Source organism: Triticum aestivum, chromosome 1A (assembly GCF_018294505.1).
Source record: "Triticum aestivum cultivar Chinese Spring chromosome 1A, IWGSC CS RefSeq v2.1, whole genome shotgun sequence".
Lineage (NCBI taxonomy): Eukaryota > Viridiplantae > Streptophyta > Magnoliopsida > Poales > Poaceae > Triticum > Triticum aestivum.
The window spans coordinates 170,530,431-170,548,798 of record NC_057794.1 but is presented as its reverse complement, the minus strand read 5'-3'; the positions used below and the strand labels follow the sequence as shown (position 1 = coordinate 170,548,798).

Below are 18,368 nucleotides of genomic sequence, written 5' to 3'. Positions count from 1 at the left end.
TTCTTTGCTTAGCATATTTGTTGTTGCTGGTGAGTACTCGATGTTTGAAACAGAGAAAGTAGTAAAAACAGATAATTATAAATAAGGGTGGCATTATGCATATTAATAGATCGATGAGGAACAACAACAGAGGTTATATAGGTAAAAGCTTAGGTGGTAGCTGTTCAAAAGCAACAGATAGGATCGTCGAAAAACAGAGGAAGGTTTCATCCTATTACAGAGCTTGATTAGTAGTCCTTAGAATGCTACTCCCTCCGTTCGGAATTACTTGTCTCGAAAATGGATGTATCTAGAACTAAAATACGTCTAGATACATCCATTTCTGCGACAAGTAATTTCGAACGGAGGGAGTAGATGATATTTAAATACGACTTCCATTGCTGTCGATGCTTCATATAAAGGCAATGGACAATGAGAACCGGGCGCTGCTTTGTGCTGACCTTGAAACGAAAGGCACAAATGTCTCCTTCATGGATTTTTGCAAGGCGGCGGAACTCAGACCAGTTGGTTGTTACGGTGGCTCTCTTGTTGGTTCCTAGCATGATGCGACAATTGGCGTGTAGATCACTGTTTGCAAGCCTGAGTGGCTCCGGCGGTGATCACAATACGTAAATAAGCTAACTCATTCCGCTTTTGCGCTATCAGCACGTGGTTATGTAACAACAATAATAATTGGTGCAAAAAGAGTAAATACTCTTTTGATTAGTATCATGGATATAGTTCAGTAAACAGAAATTGCAAACAAGGTATAACATGCGTAAATATGCAATTTAATTTACATGGTAGAAGAGGGCCCTCTCTGCCATTTAACTGAAAACAGCTTATGTTTAATTATGATTTCAGTTTAGCTTGGCTTAAACTCCTCCCAGTTGACTCATTCAATATTCAGCATGGGTGATCAAAAGGACTAAATTAAATTAGACTCTACATTGGAAACACGTGCATCACCCGTACATGGTAGAAAATGTCCTCTTTGTCATTTAACTAAAATTAGATTATGTCGACTTGTGGTTTCACCGTTTCAGTTCAAATAGCATACTCCTCGTAGGAGATCAAAATTGAATGGAACTCTATATTGGAAAAACATCAATACAAGAAAGCCCGTCTAGAGCAAGTACACAAAGAAAGTATTTCCAATTTAGTACTTAGAACTTCCTTAATATAATTTATACTCAAAGAAGAAGGTGCCATTAATAGTTCAATGTGCAACAAAGAAATGTAATGATGTCATGAATAATGTAGTTTTCTGTATGTATACAGAAGTAAGAAATTCAGATTCATACCTTCTAGTGTTTTGTCAGCACGGTTGGCTCCTCGAGCAAAAGAAATGGATAACAGACAGGATAAGAGAGGAACTTGTGCTTCTCGCAGCATAATATAGCATTATTCTGGAAGCTTTGTCAGCATTCTTTGTAGCGGCAGTAAGCGTACAAACTTGGCGCCAAACATAAGACATGCACACCTATGCACAAAAGTTAAAGGGGTGTTAAACACTTTCAACACTTTATCTATAACAAATATGAACATCAATCTCACCAAACTGGCGGACAACTGATCAGTTGGACATACCAGGGTGTGACCACCAGAAAGAGCATCAATGTCCTTGTCACCCAATCCTATCTGGGTGGAGAACACCTAACTGAGGTGGTCAGATCCTGATACAACAGTAAGTTCATCATGTCAGCCTAGTAATATCCAATGTACACACCATAAAATCCACAGAATAAAATACAGACAAGCATGCTCCGTTAAACCGTGCCTATAGAAGCATCGCAAATAAGGGAATGGTCTAGCATTCATAGGGCGCATCACATAGACCGAGACAGAATTTAAGAATTTTGTAGGTACACCCAAACTTAGAGAATCATGCAAGTTATGGAATTAGATTTGGAATATCAAAACAAATCAAATAATTACTCAATAAGTTTAATTGTGTTCTCTCAAAAACTATGCCAACTACAACATGGTTACATAATTAACACTTGACACCACTATGAATTGCGAATGCCTAAACGATGATATGCTAACACCTTCTACAAGCGTTCTGTCACTTAGTTGGTGCCAAAAATAACAACACAATCAGCCATGTTTATCAAATAGAAGCTATGTGGCTGTGTTGATATAAAAGACGCTGCACAATAGTACCTTGGGTGGCGTCAGGAAGACAGCCTTTCTGGAGGAGGCTCGGGCTTGTCCTGCAAACAAACCATTATAAACATCGGCAACAAACCGTGCGCGCGCGCGCGCGCGCACACACACACACACACACACAGGGAAATAAAATTGCTGTTCTTCAGTTATTTCCATGTAAACAGATTTTAGACAGCAATGTGAGAATATGAGGACATACATGTTCTAACTCAATCACAAACAACAGTACAGGAAACATAAACATTCATGTAGCTACCCTGTTAAGTATTATTCCCAGTCAGCAGCTATCCCATAGTAGATAGAAAGGCGAACAACAAGGAACACATGTATGAACATAAACAGTGACCTACAGTCTTATGTAGGGGCATCAATAAACTACACAACATTCCTGGAGAAAAGAGAGGATGCAAGAAAATACTTACAAATGTATGGCAAATGCATTGACTCAATAATCAGATAATATACTTCTTATTGTCTGTTTTGCTTATAATAACAAAGCCAAAACCATCTGCTCTTTCAAACATCTCTTTTACAAATCAGACAAGAGCACGTACCATCAAGAACCGCCTGGAACAACATAGTGAAGCAAGAAACAACAGTGGTGCCAAAAACATACTTTACTTTTGTAAGTGCGAACTTCTACTTCCATCCGGCGACCATATTACGCGGCTACCTTCTGCAAGGATTTGAAGAAAAAAGTTACCCCAATTGCAGAAATAAGTCAAGAAATTTGGGCAATCAATTTCTGTGAGATAAAAAATGCAAGATAACTGATGTGAGATGCCGCAGAGAACAACCGCCTAATTAGTTGGGTCAGAATCTTGCACCACTCGATCAGCTCGGCATTATAGTTGCAACCACCCATAAGAACCATGAATGGTTCACCCTAAAGAGAAGTATACATCAGAATTGAGAGGGAATCACCTGATGCAGTGTGATATGAGGCTTTTGAACTTGGTCGTCATGTTGCCGCTGCGCTGGAAACCCCACTGAAGAGATTCAGGCAGAAGCACCTAGTTGAGAGAGAGAGGCAAGGTAGATGAAGAGATAGATGGAAAGAGAGATGGGGGAGGATGAGCATACCTGCGGCATTCATGAACTCTGCAGATACAAACGCTGGCCGCTGTTGCTGTCCTCGCAAGAATCTGATGGACACCCAAACCCTAGGTGCAAAATAAAAATTAATTTAGGGAGGAAGAAATCAAAAGGAGGATCTTACAGTGTGAAAAAACATCTTATTAAGTTACAGAAGAAGTACATCACATGCCTCTGAAAGCAGAATACCCTGTTAACAAGTCACCAATTTTCTTTGCACAACTCCGTGTTCCTCCTAAACTTAGTCAATTACACTCTGCTCGATAGTCATAATTTTATGACAAGAATTGCCACTGTGCTCTATCCAAACTGCTAGACAAACCAGGTCGCTGATAGAAGGAAATATACACTGCAACACTCCAAACTGATGCTCCAGTTGGCAAAAATCAAGGAACACACACAGTTATTTCTTATTTTCATTGTAAGGATGTCCACGTATTCCTTCAAAGTTAACAGAATGCACCGTGAAAATAATATTTTAATACCCAGCCAATGGTAGCAGTTTGTCAAGCCCATTTAGTCACAGGTTCATACATACTAATCAGGGTTATTTCTACAGGTAGAAATTATCGCAGCCAATATGCTAGCTGGCAAACAGCACAAATTTTAAGGTAGAATTACCAGCTACTATATTATATCCAACAAGGATGCCATACCAGACGCTAAATATGGGGAAAATAGTAGCTCGACCAGCGGTGCTAAATCATCAATACATAACAAGCTAAAGTATTAAATCTCGCCAACATCAGCAGGCTAGTTGGCAATATCCCACTTCATAGCGTGTGGATGTGGAAAAACTCAATCTGATAAACATGTGTAAAGCAAATGAACTGACCTTGATGTTAGCACACAATTCCTCCATCTGATTGTCTGACTGCCAAAGAGGACAAGAAACAGAGTAAACAGGCCTGTTGAAACCTTGAAAGGAACAAAGAAGTCCAGAGCATGGGCAGCTTACTTGCTTATCATCCGATACAAGGTTTTTCGACACCATCTTCTCTTTGAACTTCCGGATGTTTGCTGCACAATTGCACAAAAGTTTAGATGTTAGAGTTGATTGCAAATGATAAGAATTCTACTGGGTGCCAGATTCATCTTGTAAACTGAAAACAGAATGTGTCCTGAGCTTACTGCCGAGCTCGTCGTATGCATCGTCCGACATGGTGTACTTATCAACGAACGAGGTGTCCTCCAGCCACCCGCCGGAGGTCACCGACGAGGGGTCGAGGTCGATGACGTGCAGCCGGTACCTGCAGAGCAATCCACTTTCAGTCCAACAACAGCAGCAGCCAGTAGGTAGCAAGAGGAGATGCGGGCGGCGGACGGACGAACCGACGTAGGGGGAGTAGGCGGCGAGGGGTGCGGCGTCGCGACCGAGGTCAGCGACCCTGGCGCCGGCCTTGTCGCGGAGCTCGAGCCGCATGGAGCCCACGGCCGTGCCCATCTTCTTCCACAGCTTCTCCTTGAGCGCCTCCATTGTCGTCTGCGAGCACAGCGAACCCACCCACCCCCGGCCGCCATTAGAGGTGAGATCCACGCTGGAGACAAGCAAGCGAGATGGGTTGGGTTGGTGGGCGTACCTGCTGCGAGACGCGGATGTCGGAGCGCGGAGGAGGGCGAGCCGATCAGGGCCGGTCTGCTTCTTCCCCTGTCGCCGGCCGCCTCCCTTTCCCTCCACCCACCTGTCGACGGAAGCGAGCGAGGCGGGGTTCGAGGGGAGGGGATTGTGCGTGTGCCACGGCTCGGGGGGAGCGGGGGAGATGCGGGCCGGCTCGCTCCTCGCTGCTTCTCGCTGTTTTCTTTTTCTGCTCGCTCGCCCTATTCATAGCAGACACGTGGATGCAATTCATAGCAGACACGTGGATGCAGCGGTGGTGCCTAGCACCCCGCTCATCCTTTATATGTTCAATCTCATCACTTGTGTGCTAGTACTTTCTCCGTTTAAATGTATAAGTTATATTATTAGGAAGAACAACGCGACCTAGGTGACTGAAGATTGGACGAGGATAAGCATCTCAACCAGGAAACTTCCAATCGCAGGGCTGTTTTAAACGGAAGAAAAATCATCATTGTTTTAAACTCCCTCGGTGTTAGTTCAAAACTGTGACATATTAATATCAAAGATCTACCAATTACATCAACGACACAACATCAAGGCCTAGTCGAAATAACAATAATGCATACCTCCAAAAAAGTGAAAATAAGAAGAAAGAAAGGCAAAGATAGTTGACACAGCCGACGACTTGCAACATACCAGCATCAATGTCGTCCACCGTATTTGATAGCACATGAGTTACGAGAGGACCAATTTAGCATGCTCCCTCTTACCCTCTCTTTTCATGTAGGAGTTAATATCATTTGTAATCAATTGTAAAAAAGAGTGTTAACGTGTGATTTTGATCCTTAGATCATGAGAGTATCGTAGTCACTTCTTACCGTATGGTGGACTTTGGGGTTGGTCAAACGTCACTTGTAACACGATGATCATAACGACAACTTACATGCTCATCGAAAATTTTAACAAGGGACTAGATAGCTCGAGAGTGAGATTTGCTCCTCCGATGATGGAGAGATATTCTTAGGACCCTTTCAGTGTGACGACATCCATCATCATCTGGCCAGATGATGAGGACATGACTACCTTGGATACGACCAAAAATATTGCATACATGCATATTTGTCAGGTGATTTCTAGTGCAAACTATTCAATAATCTATTTATGTTATCTAGAACAAAAATACTTCACACACTTTTGTGTTTTGTCTAATTGCAGGTGTATGTGACATTTGTACAATCCACATATGAAGATAAGGGAAAATGAGAAGTTTAGCTTCTATTCAAAAAGTTCTCTCACATCACTTTTGGGCCAAGAGAAGATAGAGTCCAAGTCTCTCATGTTCTGGATTCAGATTCGGACTGCACAGACAGACTACTAACAAGAGGTGGTGGTGGGTGTCACAAATCCGTCAAGCAAATCTCAAATTCTTACCAGTTCTTACCTAGCAGCAAGAGGTGATCGGCAACCGTCGTAGTCAAAACTCTCAAAGCTTGGATAGAGCGATTACTAGGGAAAATCAAACGCATGACGTAGATGTATGTGGAGCTGAGAAGGCTTATAATATGGTAGCAAAAAGGGTCAGCAATAATTAATTCAGAGACGCAAAGTTAAATAAACGCTCAACGACGGTACTGTGCTGGTCCTAGGCTAGACCGTGCTAGAGACGCGAGCCTAAAACACTAACAAGATCACGACGCTCCACGTAAACAAGGGAAAATCACACTCTGGAACTTTTTTTTCGCTCTGTTTTTTTGGCGCTCCTCTATTTTTTGCGAAAAATCACTATAATGGCGAGTGTTCAAAACTCTTCCCTCGTCAAACTGATAGGATGGGCACGCATTTTTTTGACTTTTTTTCAAAAATCAGGGCAGCAACGACGAAAAAGTGCGACAAAAAATCACTATGATGGCACGTGGCTCAAAAGACTCAGAAAAGCCTAAAAATAGGATAGGGGAAAAAATTTTGCCTGTGAAAATTTTGGCCTAAAAATTGCCCGGGGGTCTCCAGATTTTTTTTTTCAAAATCTACTCAGACAAGGAAACACGAATCGGAAATTAGACAGACCTCGAAAACAAACCTAATATGAAAGGAACTCGGATTGGTGGTGGATATATGGTGGTAGGATATGGCAGCGGTGGTGGTATATAGATACGGATTGGTGGTGGTATATGGATACGGATTTGTGATGGTATATGGAGACGGATCGATGGCGGATAAGCGGTGGTGGTAGATGGCAGGGGCGATGATGATGGTGCGGCGGCGGCATGACAACTTATGACCAGAACTCGAAACTCCAAAAGACTAGACTCTAAGACCAGCTACTAGACACGACGATGCAACCGCAAATTCAAACAAAGCAAAATACTGAAAAGACTATGCAAAGGCTCAGATTGGTTTGGATATGATGAACTAATCCTAATTATTTGTTTGGCTTTTTTTTCGTGGACTGTAGGTATGAAGAACACACTCGATCTAAACTACGAAAAACTGCAAAATCTCACTGAGCAACCTGGAAATCTGATACCACTTGATAGGGACGAAGGCGTCCCGATGTTTCGATGAGATAGATATCGTTTTCTGTGGGAGTCGACTTTGATGATCCGACTACGAACGTGCGAAGACGTTGCACCTTAGCAATCGCTAAACCAACTTCCGAGGGTTATTGCCCATGCCGGAGCACGATCAACCTGACCACGAGGGTCTATTTCCTGCGAGCAAACGAAGAACAAGCAAGAAACTGAGATTGCAATCTGGATATTGCGAATAAAAGATGAAATCTTTATTGATCAAGGTGGGGTTCTGTGACGTCTTGGTCTGGTCGTTGGACACAAACGAAGTACGCGAAGTTGCAGCTATGGAGAACTTTTAATCTAAACAAAACCCAAAGTCTAAACGACGCCCTAAGGGCTGTATATATGGAGGAAGAGGGGGGAATTTCATGGCTCCTGGAGGAGGGGTCCGAAACCAACCCTAACTCTTGTTTCCCCACACATACAAACTCTAAAAACAACCTATACTTAAGTATTTCGAAAATACATGGGTCTGGCGCAATAATAAGGTGACGCAACACCTAAAATAGCCTCTAGACGAAATTTATGAAGTGGCATCTTGTATATTTCGTCCAAGGCTTCATGCACTCCTTATGGCGGCTTCAAAGTCCTGAAATCATCACTTGTAACTCCGTTCTTGATCCCCTTGCGTATGCCATCATCTCCATGCTTGAACTTGCTCCAAGGTTCATCTTTCTTGTCCAAACTAGGCCCTTCATTTGTAAGCAAAACAAATGTATCCAATTTAGGCAACATCATATTCTCATGAACATTAGAATCGTTACCAAGAAACGAAAGTACCTGATAATTCAATTGGCGTGCGCGAGCTCTAGTAATTGGTCCAGTATGTATAACAGCAGGGGCTGTGGGTGTAACAATGGTATTGATGTCCTCATCAGATCTTTTCCATTATTTCCTTTATTCTGATTAAAACAAAAAAGGTAGAGAAGAAAAAACTCAAACTAATATTTATTATATAACCCTCAATCAATTACATAGATAGATAGATCACGAAACTAGCACTCGAAAATAGATCATGCTAAACTTTTATTCTACTAAATCATGAAGCAACTAAAGATCGAACTAAGATAGGTAAAGGTAATAAAAGTGATGGTGATACACTCGAGATGCTTGACAAAAGATGAACACTGAGATACGGTTAAATCACACAATAGCAGGTTCAAACAAGCATGGCAAAAGTGCAAAAGATATCAGGTTCACAGACTTAGTGAAAATAACATGGCAGGATTTAACATCAGGAAGCAATGTTTAGAGCAAGATAACAACATGCTACAGGAATATATCATGGCAAAGCAAGGTATGTCATGAAACTACACAAAGCATATAATAAAAGTCCCTTACTGACTATAAGCCAAAAGGGATAAGAAGATACAATGGCAACCATGTGAACATAGTAAGTTTCATTAACAGATTCAGACTTAGCAGAAAACTGGAACATGGCAAAACAGAATTACGTAGACATGTTTGCGAGCTCGATGCACTCTCCACAAGGCATTGAATGACAAACTAAGCATACACCCAGCAAGTAGACATGATGAATAAGCTAACCATGGCAAGACCACTCTCATAGCATGCATGGAACAACTACAACAACCTCAGCAAAATTGATTAACACGTAAACAATCTGCCAGGAACATTTTATAGCAAACGTAGAGCAAGATTGAGTCATGCTAGGGTGCTCCATAATTGCCAACAAAGACATGGATGGATAGAGCATAACAATATCTTAAAAACATCCTTACTGAACATGCTCAAAAGAGGCATGGATCACTCTGTAGCAACAAGAATACATGGCATAAAAATATCATCAGGGAAATGACTTAGAAGATGTCCCTAAAATCAGCAACATCACGAGAGCTACTTTGCATGCTTGTGCTAGTCACCACATTGATCACAAAAATACATGGCATACACCCCTATAAAGATGGCATGGCATACAACAAAACACATGTATGTCTCAATATCATAGGAGGCACACATTAAACATGGAAAAAATGACAAATGTCCATAATCTGATAAGAATCTGAAACTAACATTACATAGCACTCTTGCAACAACATTTAGGGCATCAAGATGAACTCAAATGAACATGGTGCAATGGAATGAAATGAAGTGCACATCGAGACGAACAATTTGATATGCTACACGCCCAAAACGGAGTTACGAATGCAAAGTTATGATGCGATGAAGTTGCCTAAAATAATTGAAAACTGAGGACTTAGAGAGAGGCAAAAGTCAACCCTAGGGTCTCCCGATCCAGATCTGGGGCGGCACGAACTTCGATGTTCGCCGGAGATGGAGAGTTCGCCGGAGATGGAAGTAGATGGCCGGGGAAGGGGAGCTCCGGGCCGGATCCGGCCAGATCCCGGCAAGATGGAGGCGGGCGCGGCCGCGGAGCCCGGCTGTGGGCGGCGCCGTCTGCGGGGGCGCGGCACGCGGTGACGGCGGCGGTCGGTGATGGCGGGCGGTGGCCGGAGGCGAGGGCTCGCCAGCGTGGAGGAGAAAGGTGGGGCGGCGCGGTTGGTCGGCGGGCGGGCACGGACGGGCCAGGAGGGCCCCGCCTGGGCCCCGGCGGGCCGGCGCACGGCGGCGCGGGGCGGCGGCGAATGGCGCGATGACACGTGGCGACGGCGGGCGGATTTCTGTCTGGCGGCGCCCGGACATGTTCGGCCGCGCGGAGGGGAGAGGGAGCTAGGCTTTGATCCGGAATTTTCGGGGGAGATGTCTATGTATACATAGAAGGAGCTAGGAGGCTCCAAATTGAGCACGGTTTTCGGCCAAGCGATCGTGATCGAACGACCGAGATGATGGAGGGGGTTTAGGTGGGTTTTGGGCCACTTTGGTGAGGTGTTGGGCTGCAACACACACGAGGCCTTTACGGTTCCTCGGTTAACCGTTGGAGTATCAAACGAAGTCCAAACGACATGAAACTTGACAGGCGGTCTACCGGTAGTATACCAAGGCCTCTTGGCAAGTCTTGGTCCAATCCGAGAATGTTTAACACCCGCACACGAAAGGAGGCAAAAGGGGACACCGGAGGACATAGGAGTGCCGGAATGCAAAACGGACAACGGGGAAAATGCTCGGATGCATGAGACGAACACGTATGCAAATGCGATGCACATGATGACATGTTATGAGATGCATGACATGGACAAAAGCAACACAAAGACAAAACCCAACCACGAGGGAATATCATAACTTAGTGTCGAAAATGACAAGAGTTAGAATACAAATATGGCAAGACACATACGGGGCGTTACAACACTCCACCACTACGAAAGGATCTCGTCCCAAGATCTAGGACTGGAAAAACTCTGGGTATTCAGAACGGTGGTGGTCCTCGTGTTCCCAGGTGGCTTCACGGTCGGAATGATGTGACCACTTCACTTTCAGGAATTTGATAGACTTGTTGTGAGTCTTGCGCTCGGTTTCTTCAAGAATAGCAACGGGATGCTCATGATAAGACAGGTCTTCCTGGAGATCAATCTCTTCAAAGTTGATGGTGCGGTCAGGAGTCTTGAAACACTTGCGGAGCTGATACACGTGAAACACGTCGTGCACGTTTGCAAAGTTGGATGGAAGCTCAAGTTGATAGGCGAGATCGCCTCTTTTGCCAATGATCTTGAAAGGACGCACGTATCTAGTGGCAAGCTTCCCTTTGATACCGAAGCGACGAGTACCTTTCATTGGAGAGACGCAGAGGTAGACATGGTCTCCGATCTCGAAAGCCAAGTCACGATGCTTGCTATCATAGTAACTCTTCTGGCGTGATTGCGCGTCTTTGAGATTTTCACGAATGACTTTGCACATTTCTTCAGCCTCTGTGATCAAGTCATTGCCAAGAAGTTGGCGTTCACCAGTCGCTGACCAGTTAAGAGGAGTACGACACTTTCTGCCATAGAGGATCTCGAATGGGGCCTTGCCCGAACTCGCTTGGAAGCTGTTGTTGTAGGAGAACTCGACATATTGAAGACAATCTTCCCACTTCATACTGAAAGAAATGACACATTCCCTGAGCATATCTTCAAGAATTTGATTGACTTGCTCGACTTGGCCACTAGTTTGAGGATGAAAAGCTGTGCTGAAGCGAATGTTAGTGCCCATGGCCTTCTGAAAAGAATCCTAGAACTTAGAAGTGTAGATGCTTCCACGATCTAAAGATATCAACTGCGCAATGCCGTGCAGAGAGACAATCCTGGATGTATATAGCTCTGCCAACTAAGCTGCTATGATAGATTCTTTGATAGAAAGAAAATGAGCCACTTTAGTGAGCTTGTCGATGACAACGAAGATAGCATCATTGCCACGCTTGGACTTGGGGAATCCAGTCACGAAGTCCATCTCAATATGGTCAAACTTCCATTCTGGAATGGCAAGAGGTTGGAGGAGACCAGCTGTCCGTTGGTGTTCTGCTTTCACTCTTTTGCAGACATCACATTCATTCACGAACTGAGCAATCTCGCGCTTCATTCGAGTCCACCAATACGACTGCTTGAGGTCATGATACATCTTTGTACTTCCAGGGTGAATAGAGAGGAGTGAATTGTGATCTTCGTTCATAATGACTTTACAAAGGTCACCTTTAGGAACAACAATGCGATCCTCAAAGAATAAAGTATCCTTGTCATCAAGGCGATAGCACTTGTACTTGGGTTGGCTCTTGGCAATCCCAATCTTCACCTTCTTCACCATAGCATCAAGAAGTTGAGCCTCACGAATCTAATCTTCCAAAGTGGGAGAGACTTGGAGGTTGGCAAGGAATCCTTGAGGAATAACTTGGAGATTAAGTTTGCGGAAAGCTTCACAAAGCTCTGGTTGGTAGGGCTTGAGAATCAAACTGTTGCAGTAAGCCTTCCTGATCAATGCGTCAGCAATTACATTGGCCTTGCCTGGAGTATATTCAATACTCGAATTATACTCTTGAATCATCTCGACCCAACGAGTCTGCCTGAGGTTGAGGTTGGGCTGAGTGAAGATGTACTTGAGACTCCTATGATCAGTGAAGATGTCCACTTTTCTCCCCAACAAGAGATGTCTCCATGTTAAAAGAGCATGGACAACTGCCGCCAACTCGAGGTCATGAGTGGGGTAGTTCTTTTCGTTGGGCTTCAATTGGCGAGAGGTATAGACCACAACTTTCTTCTCTTGCATCAACACTGCACCGAGACCTTGAAGGGAAGCATCACAGAAAACCTCAAACGGTTTGGATTCATCAGGAGGAGTCAGAACTGGAGCTGTGACTAACTTCTCTTTGAGGGTGTTAAAAGCGATGTCACATTCAGGCGACCATACATACTTCACATGCTTCTGGAGAAGGTTGGAAAGAGGCTTCACGATCTTTGAGAAATTCTCAACGAACCTTCGGCAATAGCTTGCGAGTCCAAGGAAGCTGCGGAGTTGCTTCACATTCTGAGGCGGTTCCCAATTCACAATTGTAGACACCTTCTCAGGATTAACAGCTATGCCCTTGGCGGAGATGATATGCCCAAGGTAGAGAACCTCATCGAGCCAAAACTCGCACTTTGAAAACTTTGCATAGAACTGCTGTTCTCTGAGTTTGTCCAACACCAATCTCAAGTGCTTGGCATGATCCTCCTTGTTCTTGGAAAAGACCAAAATGTCATCGAGGTAGACCAAAACGAAGTCATTTGTGTAGGGGTTGAAGATGAAGTTCATCATGCGAGAGAATGTTGGAGGAGCATTGACAAGGCCGAAAGACATGACAGTGTATTCATATGAACCATAGCTTGTTCTGAATGCTGCCTTGGGGATATCTGTAACACCCTCGATGCGGCTATATCTCCCACGTGTCGAAGCACGACTTAGAGGCATAACCGCATTGAAAGCAATGCCGCAAGTGAGGTAATCTTCACACAACCCATGTAATACATAAGGGAAAGAGATACATAGTTGGCTTACAATCGCCACTTCACACAATTACATGAATAAAGCATTACATCAACCAGATACAATCAAGGTCCGACTACGGAACCAAAATAAAAGAAGACTACCCCAAATGCTACACAGATCCCCGATCGACCCCAACTGGGCTCCACTACTGATCGACTAGAACGAAACAACATAAAGGACAAGATCTTCATCGAGCTCCTGCTGAGCTTGTTTGCGTCATCTGCACGGAATCATCGGCACCTGCAAGCTGGGTTTGTAAGTATCTGTGAGTCACGGGGACTCAGCAATCTTGCACCCTCGCGATCAAGACTATTTAAGCTTATGGGTAAGCTAAAGGTAAGAGGTGGAGCTGCAGCAAGCGACTAGCATATATGGTGGCTAACATACGCAAATGAGAGCGAGAAGAGAAGGCAAAGCACGGTCGGTAAAAGTATGATCAAGAAGTGATCCTAAAACAACCTACATCAAGCATAACTCCAACACCGTGTTCACTTCCCGGACTCCACCGGAAAGAGACCATCACGGCAACACACGCGGTTGATGCATTTTAATTAAGGTCAACTTCAGGTTTTCTACAACCGGACGTTAACAAATTTCCATCTGCCCATAACCGCGGGCACGGCTTTCGAAAGTTCAAATCCCTGCAGGGGAGTCCCAACTTAGCCCATGACAAGCTCTCACGGTCAACTAAGGAATAGACCTTCTCCCGAGACGTTCCGATCAGACTCGGTATCCCGGTTCTACAAGACACTTCGACAAGTTAAAACAAATCCAGCAACACCGCCCGAATGTGCCGACAAATCCCGATAGGAGCTGCACATATCTCTTTCTCAGGGCACACTCAGATGAGACTAGCTACGAGTAAAACCAACCCTCAAGTTTCCCCGAGGTGGCCCCGCAGGCAGCTCAGTTCAGACCAACACTCAGAGGAGCACTGGCCCGGGGGGGTTAGAATAAAGATGACCCTTGAGTCTGCAGAACCCAAGGGAAGGTGGTAGGTTGTTAGTGCAAATGGTAAAACCAAGGTTGGGTATTGCTCGAGGAGTTTTATTCAAGGCGAACTGTCAAGGGGTTCCCATTATCACCCAACCGCGTAAGGAACGCAAAATCTGGGAACATAACACCGATATGACGGAAACTAGGGCGGCAAGAGTGGAACAAAACACCAGGCATAAGGCCGAGCCTTCCACCCTTTACCAAGTATATAGATGCATTAATTAAATAAGATGATATTGTGATATCCCAACAAGATATCCATGTTCCAACATGGAACAAGCTTCAATCTTCACCTGCAACTAACAACGCTATAAAAGGGGCTGAGCAAAGTGGTAACATAGCCAAACAACGGTTTGCTAGGACAAGGTGGGTTAGAGGCTTGGTTCAACAATATAGGAGGCATGATAAGCAAGTGGTAGGTATCGCAGCATAGGCATAGCAAAAGAGCGAGCAACTAGCAAGCAAAGATAGAAGTGATTTCGAGGGTATGATCATCTTGCCTGAAATCCCGCAAGGAAGAAAAACGAGTCCCCGAAGAAGACAAATGGACGTAGACGAACGGGTCCTCACAAACGTGACGTTATCGGAACTAACCCGAAGAAGCAACACCGGAAAAGAAGCAAACAACATAGTAAACAACCATCACATAATCATGGCATGATGCACAACCAAGTATGATGCATGTCCGGTTTAATTATGCATGGCATGGCAAAGTGCATAAGCAATCCTACAAATTAAGTGGAGCTCAATATGCATCGGGATGCATAATGACAAACACCACATTTAAGTTATTTAGTTCGATCTCGTTTATGTACCCAACAATATTAAATGTTGATAAACATGGCAAGAGATGAAGCAAAAGTAAACTACACAATCTAAGCAATTTAAATGGGGCCGAAAACATCAAACAACAATTCCGGTAAATCCCCATATGCATTTAGCAATTTAAAGCAAACAACAATTTAAAGATTTAAATTGTTGTTATCATGATGCGGATGACATGAACAAGTTTATGCAATTTTTATTAAAAGTTTGACAAGAGCATTATGAAGCATTTGTCACCATGGTGGAAAGGAAAGGGGTGCCACGGCAATGATAACGAAAACGATGCCACAACAACGTTCCGGTTCTGGTAACTCGATTGAGATACCGATGCAAAGGAGAAGTGTGCGGATGCATGCAAAAGATGGTGGGGCGCTCCCGGATTCTGGGTGTCCCACGAGACGACGGTAACAAGGCAAAAGAGGGGCAACATGCATCGACAATTTGGACACGGTTAGAACATGATCATCTCATACAACTTGCATTCATTCTCGGAAGGTCGTCTCGGCGATTATACCTTTCGGAGCGTGCATTATCGGAACAGATCAAGTTCGAAGCGGAGAAGGGGAAGTAGACGTTCTCGCGAGGGTAGAGGAAGTAGTGGTACACGTCTCGGAGAAGGACTTGATGCATTCGAAGTTTCCGAGGGCGACGGTAGGGGAACTTGGTGTTAGTGCTTTACGGGTCTTCGGTGACGGTCGATGTACACGGTTCGTAGACGTTCGGATCTTCTGAAGAGGTACTTGATGCATGTGTTACACGGGTCTTCGATGGTGGTAGTGGTACACGTTGTAGTCGAACTTGACGAATACAAATCCCTTCGGGGTTATCGTGGTACTAAGGGTCTTCTGACTTGACGGATCTGATGACTCCGGGCATAGTGGTACATGTTCGTTTACTCCACGGTCTTGACGGATCCACGCGATGGTAGTGGTACTCGCGAAGAGGTACTCGACGGTCGTCGTGTAGACGTTCACGGGGTCTTGGCGATGGTAGTTGTACATGGGTCTTCGGCGACGGTACTTGGCGTTCTCGTTCTGGACGACCCAAAATGAATCACGACAAAAGGGCCTCTCGAGGCAGCAGCCAAAGGTGCACGGGGCAGCAGAGAAAACATGGTACTTGGACATGGGCGCTGGCACACGCAGTGGACATGGAGGCAGGGCGATGAGAAGGCGCACTGCTCGGTTAGGGACGAAAAGGGGCTGCAGGAGGCCGGACTTGTCCAGGCGGCAGGGGAGGCAGAGGCCCGATGGTGCTGGTAGCTGCTGCTGCTCGATGCAGCCGACGTCGAGCAGATGGAAACAGGGTGATGCGCGGGGCTCCGGCAGAGGGACTTGGTGAGTAGGGGCGTCGCGGGGACAGACTGCTACGGGCGGAGCCAAGCCGATGGCCATGGCTGGGATCTGCGAAGTAGCCACGGTAGCGGGGTGAGGGAGAAACGAGGCAAGGAAGGGAAAACAGAGGGGCGACAGGGTCGGCCTGCAGGTGGCCGGATGCTGCTTGTCTTGCGCTCGGGAGGACACGAGCAGGGGCGTGCTCGTTCTGAGGAAGCGCTCGGGGTCGGCTTGGGGTTCGAGCTCCTCTTGACTAGATCACGGAGGGAGCAGGAGGTAGGGAGCTGTGGGGTGGCAGCCGACAACAACTCCGGCGGCCGGCCGGTGCGACGAGGTGGTGTAGGGTCGGGCGCGGTGCCCTGGCGGCAGCGCTAGGAGGGGGGTGAGGGGATCAGATCAAGGGAGATGAGAAGGGTTGGCGGCGCTGTGTGAGGGAGAGAGCGAGAAGAGGAGGAGCGGCGCACGTGGGAACGAGAGGGAGATGAGGAATCGGGCCAGGGGTAGCGATGCGGGAGCGCTAGGGTTAGGATTAGGTGGGCCTGCGGGGAAGGATGGGTCTAGGGAGGCCGGCCTGGGCTGGGCTTCTCTCTTCCTCTCTTTTTTAAGAGAAAAGTAATAGAGATAAAAAAGAAAAGGAGGGTTAAGGAAAGGATTTGTGCAAGGGGGCTATTTTCCCAGTCTCACAAAAATGAGTTTGAACTAGGAAAAATAGAAGTGGTCAAGACCAGAAGTTTAAATTCAAACTCATTTGATTTAAATTCAAATGACTTGAATCGAAGTGAGGTTTGGGAAGGTCCAAAAATGTTGAGACTTTTGGAGGAGCCTCAAAAAAAAGAAGAAAGAATTTTCGGCAAGGTTTGGAGATCAACTCGAAGCAGAAAGGCATGGGATTATCTGCACGTGTGTTATGGGTGATTCCAAATTATTGGAATATAATTTATATAGCTCCCTAAAATATTGGGAGAATATGTTATAAAGAGAAGTCATCCTTCCCTCGATTTAAATGGATCGAAGATCCATACAATTTATTTAAAAGAGTTTTGAAACGGTTGCAATATTAATGGCATGATGACATGATGCAATGATGAATGCAATGCACATGATGACATGACAAGATGCAACACGCAAGCAAATGACATGGCAACGACGACGAATAACTGGGAGACACCTGGCACATCGGTCTCAGGGCGTCACAATATCTTGTTCACGAATGCGAATATGATGATAGCCCATACGGAGGTCAAGCTTGGAGAATACTTGAGCACCTTTGAGTTGTTCGAAAAGCTCATTGATGTTGGGAAGTGGGTACTTGTTCTTTATGGTCTTCTTGTTCAATGGACGATAGTCGACACAAAGTCGGTCCGTTCCATCCTTCTTCTTGACAAAAAGAACACCACAACCCCAAGGAGAAGAACTTGGTCGGATGAGACCCATATGCTCTTGAATATCGAGTTGTTTCTTCAGCTCCTTCAACTCTTCAGGTCCAAGCTTGTAACGACGTTTGCAAACAGGTTCCGTGCCAGGCTCAAGATCGATGACAAATTCAACTGGCCAGTGAGGAGGCATTCCTGGAAGCTCTTCTGGAAAACGTCTTGATATTCGCAAATGACTGTAATATGAGAGATGGCATCCAACTCGCCCTTCTCATTGAGAGAAAACAGTCGAATGGTATCATCACGAGGGGCAAAGACAATCACATCCTCAGACGAGTGTGTCAATTGAATCTGCCTGGCAGCACAATCAAGCTGAGCCTTGTGCTTAGAAAGCCAATCCATTCTGAGAATAAGATCAATATCCGAGTCACCAAGAACATTAGGAGAAGACAGAAACTTATAGTCGCCCAACGTGATAGACACATCCAGAACGAAAACTCGAGAAGTCATTTGTCGGGCCGAAGAAACAATAGACAAAGGTCTCGGCAAAACT

General features: G+C 45.2%; 1 protein-coding gene across 1 annotated transcript; it reads right to left on the bottom strand.

Moving 5' to 3' along the window:
* Window positions 1–75: 75 nt before the first annotated feature.
* Window positions 76–16,502, bottom strand: LOC123173754 (uncharacterized). Its single transcript, XM_044590023.1, has 10 exons — window positions 16,043–16,502; window positions 4,827–5,064; window positions 4,583–4,729; window positions 4,378–4,496; window positions 4,205–4,266; window positions 4,082–4,120; window positions 3,076–3,314; window positions 2,146–2,827; window positions 1,570–1,655; window positions 76–1,462 (listed from the first exon to the last, which is right to left on the bottom strand). Exons 1-7 carry the CDS (start codon window positions 16,500–16,502, stop codon window positions 3,165–3,167), a joined length of 1,215 nt encoding a protein of 404 aa, XP_044445958.1. The 3' UTR covers window positions 76–1,462; window positions 1,570–1,655; window positions 2,146–2,827; window positions 3,076–3,164.
* Between the last annotated feature and the right edge of the window lie 1,866 nt (window positions 16,503–18,368).